The sequence below is a fragment of the Histoplasma capsulatum genome, genomic scaffold (genome assembly GCF_000149585.1).
Source record: "Histoplasma capsulatum NAm1 scaffold_1 genomic scaffold, whole genome shotgun sequence".
NCBI classification, from domain to species: domain Eukaryota; kingdom Fungi; phylum Ascomycota; class Eurotiomycetes; order Onygenales; family Ajellomycetaceae; genus Histoplasma; species Histoplasma mississippiense.
The window spans coordinates 3,276,287-3,284,732 of record NW_001813982.1 but is presented as its reverse complement, the minus strand read 5'-3'; the positions used below and the strand labels follow the sequence as shown (position 1 = coordinate 3,284,732).

The following is an 8,446-nucleotide window of genomic DNA, read 5'->3' as shown; positions in this document are numbered from 1 at the left end:
TCACGCCAGGAGATATCAATCCAGGCAAAGGGAGAGAAGAGGACTCATCAGCGTCACCATGTGCGGATAGCTCGTAGAGTGTTGTACTCTGTAATTCTCGTCGATTCGTTACCCCGGCCCAGCGTCCGTCAACCGAAGCTCCCAAAAACATTTTCCTCCCTTGCCCGCTGGGTTTCCTTAGTTGGAGCATCAAACGACATCGCAAACCCCTCGTGGAATTCAGCAAATACCGGAGACGGTCATCTGGACCCTAATCCTACGCCTATACTCTCGCCATGGCTGCCAATTGCATTTCCCTGAAGGATTCGAAGGCCTGTCCCGCCTTCTCCAATGCGGCTGTCTCAATGAGCCCGGAAAACATTGCCAAATTGTATGTTTTATTCCTCATTGATAGGTCCCGCATGTCGTGGTTTATTTTATGCTGATCAGACTGAAATTTGAAGTTCTTTTCTCTCGTTCGTTTCCAATACCCAAGAGTTCGATGAGCGCCTGTACTCATATGCGAACAGCGAATATGTGAAGATGAAGTATGTTTTTAATTGGAATCAAATCTCGTCAATCCGTTGAAGTGATCTATATTTTGCTAATGATACTACTTTCCTCTGCTTCTCTCCAACAACAGATACCAGCAGGTACTTGGCTGTACTAATGTCAACCTTAGCAATACCTCTTCACTCTATGCCAGATATACACTCAGCGTAATTTGTAATGGAATTGTTCAAAGTTCAGCAGCATGTGGAAGCTCACCTCCTCTATGTGCAGAGTCTTGTGTTAGTCCCCAATATCCGCATTATATCTTCGACTTGATAGAAATATATTGATATATTTGCGACAGGCACAATACGCTACCAGTGAACAACTAATTGCTGTCAATCCCGAGCTTTGCGGCACTCCGAGAAATGATTATATGAATGAGATCAGAGCTGATTTTACAGTTTGTTCGAACCCGAAGGATGCGCTCACTGATACTTGCATCGCTGGTGACCAAAATGAGCCAACTGAGTGCGGTTTTGCCCAAAACCTGTTAGGCCTCTGTAGCTTTTGCCAAGGAAGCACAGCCAACTCGACAGACTCTTGCTGCATCGGCGCAGATGTCACAGATCGGTGCAAAGGACTCACTCTTCCGTCTGTCGGGCCGCTTCCTCCTCTTTTTCCTTCTCCGACATCTTCACCACATCCGTCGGATGCAGCAGTTGCATCAAACAGTGCACTTTCTAGTGGTCAAATTGCCGGAGTTGTTGTGGGGTCTGTTGTCGGACTAGCTATGTTCGCTGCAATTGGAGCTCTCCTCTTTATATGTTTGAGACGGAGGCGCGAGCAGACAAAGGCGCCGTCGCTAAACCAGCCGTCACCACAGCGAAATAATAAGACACCAATGCAATATGTCCCTGGGAGTCGGAATGGTGCATATGAGGTCCTCCCAGGCAGCCGTGTAGCCAGAATGTCAGCTTTGCAGGCAAGCAGCCATGACGAATCTCCACCCCGTGCTGCTGGCGGAATCGCAGCAGTATCTCCGGGTCAAACCAAATATCACGATTCTTCCGATTCCGACGCATTCGGGGAGAGTCCAGCACGGTCTAAGCGTGGACCACCCGTTACGGGCAAGAGAAATGGGTCTCTTTCAAGTGCTTCTGTGTTGGCAGGGAACAGTGACACAGCCTCACCAAGGTCTGGGAGTGGTGGCCATTATTCCTCACCCGAAGGGATGGCTAGTGGCCAATCTGAGCAGCTTCCCTACTTCAGAGACTACTACTCGCAGGATGATATCCACCCAAATGATAAGGTTGCTGTTCTATGGGCATATCAGCCTCGTGCAGGTGATGAATTTGAGCTGGACAGGGGCGACATGCTGAAGGTAGTGGGAATATGGGATGATGGATGGGCAACTGGGGTTAGACTAAACGAAAGGGCCGAGGATTACGAAATAAACCGCAACCCACAGCGTGATAGCGGTGTTTCTAACGGCTCAGCCAGAAGAGGATCGTCTCCTCCACCGTCAGGCGAAATCAAAGCATTCCCGGTATGTCTCATCTGTAACATACGCTTTTTTTTTTATTAAAGTACAATACTGACCTATTACCCAGATTGTGTGTGTTTGCCTACCTGAGCATTGGAGGAAAACTATCGATGGCGATGTCTCAGCCGAGACTCACGACGATTCTTAACCCTTACCGCTGCCATATTTCATAGCGACACCGCCCTATTTCACGGTCCTCATTGATGTCTTGACGATTGCGCCTTGTTTCATTTCTCTTCCCCCGTTTCGCTTTCTTTGTTTCTGGCGTTTATTCAGAAGGCGGTTGAATATTGGTTCTCCAGCTGTTAATCCGTTGCGCGAATTGCGTCTACATCGCCAATTATACTCATCGTTCCTACGCGACTCTATTACATCTTAACCTACCCGACGAAATAAAAGCCTCACGCTGCTGCGCTGGCCTCCGTGCCCCCGCGCCCTATTCCCTCCTTCATGATTTACCACTACACATCTTTGTTTATATATGTCCCCCAAGACGCTATATCGCCAGGCTGCAGGGCTCTTATCTTCTCCCTCTTTTATTTTCAACCACCAGATCTTACTGATCTGACTTATCTTGTTTCAGTGCTTCCCCGTATATTTTCTCCAACTACTCTTTCTATCGTTCGAACACAGGAGCACAATATACCTCTTTCCCAGTTTTCACCTCCCCTTCGCGCAGGGTTTGCCCTTTATACTATGGCAGTAAGTCATGAGGTGGTAGGTATACGTGTGTGAGTCGAGATGTGTACTCTATTACTTTGATAATCCCCAGCTTGCCTACCGTTCCACCTTTTCCTTTCATTTTGAGGAAACTTTGCCCAAATTGGGATGAGCATCCTCCTCCCCAATCCTTTTTTTCTTAGTTTTCCTTTTCTTTGTTCCATTTCAAATCTTTCTAGCTTTACTTAGAACAGATGTAGTTTATACCCCCTGAATTTTATCGAGTTGACAGGCATAAAAAGATAAGAAAAAGAGATTTCTTCTATCCCCCTTCCTTCCTGCCCATTTAGTTCCCGTTTATTTCTTCATTCGCACAATTCTTTCTCAATATCTAGTGATAGATTTATTTCACTTGAGAACTTCTCCACCTACCTACCTACCCACATTCTCTTCTCCCTGCTCCTTTTTTCCTCGTTATTTCTGTCGTTCTCCTTTTATTCACTAAGTGGGACTGGGAAAGAAGCCATTTTATCGTTGCGGCTGGAACGGTTAATTTGGAAATTTTAAATAGTACTTGTTACCAACAACACATTTATGAGAGTGAGACTCAGTAAACGACACGTTGGATTAATGGAAGGGGGCACGGTTTAGACGGAAGAGACTTTGTTTTCTTGAGCCGGCCCTTCCCTGGATGAAAGTGAAGGGTGGGGTTGGCTGTGGGATTGATTCGATTGAATTGATTCGATTTAATCGCAATGCATGTATGTATGTATTGCAAGGTTGAATTGTGGATAAGTTCGGAATTCACTTGAGTAGATAGATGGATGAGTAAAAGTGATAGGCGGTAAGGTTGCTGCTCATTTGTCTTTGATATTTCATTTCTCCCATGTTTTATTTTATATATTTATTTATATACACATATATATAATATCTTTACAGCCACCTTCCATATATATATATATATATATATATATATAAGCCTCTCTCCCCTCCCTTCCCCTTCCTCCCACTTTCGATTTCGTTTTCTAAGAAATACTTTGCACGTCTCCTGAAGACATTCTCTCCGGTATAGCGCGTCGTAACTATGCCCTTTCCCGCTTGAGCATATTCATTCCAGTAAAGAGTCGTCCACCAGGAACTTGCCAGGGTCTGTCGTTCTAGTCGTCTCATTCCCTATCCATGACGGAGGGGATGTGTTGGCAGAGAGGGATGGATGGATGGATGGATGGATGGCTCCAATGTCTCGATTTTGCCCGGTCAATAATGGCTTGGGCTGGAGGTAAAAGTAGGAAACAGCTCCGAAATCTCCCTCGATGGCGGTATTGTACCTCTTGTTGTCAGCGGAAAGCCATCCGTGTGGAATTTTCTCTCCAGGGAATAGTAGTGGCCCTCGACTTAAATCTCAAGTTAAGACGAGAGGGGAGAGTGGGGAGAGTGGGGAGGGGGGGGGGGGGTTGGTTGTTTAAAGGGCGGATTTTATCCCTGCCCCAAGACGGTAAATTGAGAAAGATCTGGTTTTTCCTCTTGGGAATTTGTTTTGAAGATATAGGTTTGTGTTCAAGGAGAGAGATGTGGCAGGTCCAGTAACCATGCCAGGTTATTTCATATGCAGGCGTTAGATTGCGTCAATGCAAATCACTCACTAGATGGACACCCCGGTTACAACAAGCAAAAGAGAAGAAGAGAGAAAAAATGAAAAGAAAAGAGAGAGGCTGATTACTGCTGCCAGTCGCCAGACTTATAAATTCTCGAACATATTAAATATATAAAAGATAGTTGCTCACGGCCATAATGCTTCAACCCGAGCATTGTACACACTGCCGCGCTTTCGAGAAGAGAAGCCCCATCTAGTATATATGGTAACCATGTCCTTCAAGCCGTCGCCTTCTACTATCTCATGCCCTCGCATATCGTGGTTCCGGTTGAGCGCCATGATTCGTGCGGTGCGATATCAGTCCAACCCTCTCTCGTACCCTCAGCTGTGCGGAGCCATGACATGGGCAAAACCATCTAACGGAAACAGAGCCCTGCTGATTCCTCGCCATAAGATCCGCCAGCATCGGTACGTCACCGCCGATTGCGATAGCAGGAACAATGGCATGAGCCAGAGATGTAAATAGATACTGGTAACATGTGAAGAGTCATTCCGCTAATTTACATTCAATTCCCTGCAAGCAAAGTCAATCGACCGAGATAACGAATTGAGTTCAAAAGGAACCCTTTTTGGCCATTTAAAAACAATGATTCGATAAACTTGAACCGTCTCGGACTCGATTCGATAAACACTGAAGTTATGGTGTTTGGCGGCCCCCCTCTTTTTTTTTTTTCTTTTCTTTTTTTGGCCTGGTACCAAGATTAACAAGCGCCTGAGCAATCGGTCTGGAGAGCGCAGACAGAGAACTTAATCTCAAACGCAATTGCCTATGAAGCTGATAAAAGCACCAAGTAAATTTTGCTGTTGGCCCTCTTTGTAGCTCTATCCTAGCTCGAAGGATTTCCATCCCCTGTGACACGCAAAAGATGTAGCTGACGATATTGCTGTAGAGCTTGGAAACATGGCCGCATGGAATCGTTCTTCGGCCTTGACAGCTACGAGGGGGCTCGTCACCGGTGTGGGTGTGGTGTGACTGGCGCAGACACTGCAATCAGAGGCCAGGAGAACAATGGACACTGTAGCTCGCGAGACCAAGGTAAAGCTAGAACCCCAGCAAAAAAGACACACAGTTCGCCTGGTTTTTCCGTGGCTCCACAGCAACGATGTATACTTGATTGAAGAATGGAGGAAAGAAAACGTAGCGGGGTCATCTGCAGGCGGGGTGTGTCCCATAGCTCAACAGCTGAGGGAATGACTACTTGAGTAGTTCGAACACGATAGATTGTTAGCTGTGCTTGACATGTTTGCATCAGTTACGGGGGCCAGAGAAAAATATTGTAACTCTCCAAGAGCTATATCGATTATCTCCTTTATTTTAAGATTTGATTGAATGCCATCATATGCATCTCAGCTTCAATAGCAGAGATCAAATAGGCCATCCAGTGGATATAGAATTCATCAATTAACAAAGAAAAAAATACAGATGGACCATGTTTCTTGAAAGTCATCAAAGCAGGTGTCTATGTAGGTGGGGCCATCGATCAGGAAACCGAAAAAAGGCTCATCAAGATCGGTTTGGGGTTTAAAAAAAATAAAACCATTCATTATCAGAGTGAAGGTACATATAATAGTCTCTCTGGACAAATATTTCGAAATCACTGCGCAGAAAAGCAATTTAGCTGACCCCATAGTTTAAGCATGGGTTTTAAGATGAGAGCCATCAGGGAAATTGAAAATTTCAGAGAAATCCCCATGTAACAACGGCTCAATCAATGGAAGCCAGCTCGTTAGTTGCGTTGACTTTGTCAGAAACCAACCCTGCACAGCTCCTGCTACATAGTAAACGATGGATGGCCAACAGGCAGTGTTCGTTTACGCTGTATGCTAGGCGTTTCTATCCAAGGAGGGGATACGGCGACATAGTCCGTAGGCAAAAAGGGGTATATAATAGCGGTAACCCGAGGGAAGACGGGGGAGAGGCCGATATCGCGGAAGGCTCTCCCTCCTCCATCCCTAACTATAGGATACCCATTCGGCGAACAAGAACTATCCTGCAAACAAACGGCGGCGGGAGGTCGATGTGTTTATCCAGTGATCATAGCCAAACCCAACGAAATTTCCCCGCTGTGTGAGGGCGACTGCAGCCACCTGCGGGGAGGATGTTGCCACTTGTCAAACACTGCATCACGACGATGCGCGGATGAACAGGGAAAAGCCATCTGTATAGACAATGTATGCGTACAGAACAATGATGGCTGGTCGAATGGCTAGGAACGTTCCGCGATGTAACTCTTGGGTTTTTGAATGCCAATGCCCAAACTGAGGTGGGGTGGTTGCGCTGAGCGATGTGAAGCCATGACATATAAGTTAGTTTCTGCGTACACTGTCGACGGTGGACACTCGAATGTCTCCACGCCACAGACGTTACGCCAGGTTATCTTGAATCCGCGTCCACTGTGCAAAAAGCTGCTGCGAGAAATCGCCCCGCGAGGTCTGTGCGCCCCAGGACCCGGGATGAGCGGGATATGGACGGGACGAGTCGAATGGCGGCTTTGTCGCTGCAGAAATGTGGGGATGAGCGAAGATGGCGAATCCCAGCTACAAGGGATATTGATGTTGAAGATGAGGGTTACATGCACTTGCATTCCCTGCATTTACCCGCCCTGGAGAAAAGATGCCAGGGACAAAGACAAGAAAAAATATCTCCATGGCGCGATGAAATCTCTCCGCGAGGCCGATAGAAAGAAACATCCGTTCGCCGCGGGAGCTTGCCGATGAGCCAGAGAATTTCTCCCCGTGGTCCCCTTGATGCATTTTCCGCGGCGGAAACGAACGTGTTTCAAAGCTTCTCGATGTTCGGGGCCCTTGAATGTTCAAGGCTTCCGAATGATTCGCTCTGAATACGAGTTTGCTCCAAAGAGGCGCCATCCTCTCTGGAGAAGAACATAACAGGAAGGAGGTTGAATCTAGTTGCAAACCGGTGTACTATATGCTGCTGCTACGCGACCTTCTCACACCAAAAAGAACGCTTACGCTTGCCAGACGAGGAAGATAGGGGTTAGCGACCGCGGTAAGCGTTAAGGGCCACTCGGGCGTGCCCCTGTCGCCTAAGATTCAATTACAGGTAGCGGAGCAGGTGTCATGTCATAAGGGGGAGGGAGGAATAACATATTCCATGGTTGACAAAAACGAGAGAATGGCCGGAGGAATTTCAGTATTTTCATCAACATTGATCCAACAACATCCAATTGTATCCAACGTCCATCCATCTTCCCAGCATAAATGTTCTGGACAAGACAGACACACACCATCCCGAAAGCGCCTAAGCCAACCGAGCGACTCCACTCGGACAAACCCCCCCACCCCCATCGTCTAGGAGAATAGAAATTTGGCGACATTTTGTCGACAAATTCTGCGCGATACCTTCCCGGCATCTGGAAGACACCGGGCACCGCAGCGAAACACAGCATGCAAGCACTCTGCAAGATGATGATGATTTTTAAACTTTGGTGAACTAAGTTAAGTTACCCTGTCTGTCATTTGGTTGTGCAAGTGGTTATCCGCGGTATGCTGAGGATCCCGAGGTTATTACACCCAGGAGGAGGTCGCACAGAATTCTGGAGTACGACATCGTGCAAGAGCCGACGGGGCGTGAAAGAAACAGGCGAGAAGAAGGGCGAAGCCGCGGAAGAGAGAGCGAGGATGCGGGGATTTGACCGATTTCAAAAACAAAAATAAAAACAAAGAGTGAAAAATGAAAATGAAAATGAAAATGAAAATGAAAATGAAATCTACTAAAAACTAACCATCAAAAGTACTGTCCCAGCTAGCCAGGGAGGCTAGCTGGGGGAGGACGACCGGCAAGTTACTGCGAACACACCGTGACACACGACAACGCCCGTCTTGAAGAAACCGCCCACGTTACATACGCAGGGCTTCCAAGGCTTCCAAGGCTTCCGGGCCTTGGAAACAGAACGAAAATGCCACCCACATCCCGATTCCCGAGCCTAAAGCCGAACCAAGCCGAGCCGAGTGGGGAGGGATGCTGCTCAACCCTCCACATGTGCTTTGGAAATAGTAACTCGTGGTTAATTGTATTTCTTTCTTTCTTTTTTTTTTTTTTTCTTTGTTTTTTTTATTCCCAAATGTAGTGATAAGGGGAACTTTATTAAATT

The 8,446-nt window shown here is 46.9% G+C and overlaps 1 protein-coding gene across 1 annotated transcript; it reads left to right on the top strand.

Moving 5' to 3' along the window:
- Positions 1–275: 275 nt before the first annotated feature.
- HCAG_00940 (conserved hypothetical protein) lies at positions 276–2,165 on the top strand (the record flags this gene model as incomplete). The annotated part of the gene is made up of 5 exons (XM_001543844.1): positions 276–370; positions 444–527; positions 662–770; positions 836–2,020; positions 2,085–2,165. 5 exons carry the CDS (start codon positions 276–278, stop codon positions 2,163–2,165), a joined length of 1,554 nt encoding a protein of 517 aa, XP_001543894.1.
- Positions 2,166–8,446: the final 6,281 nt, after the last annotated feature.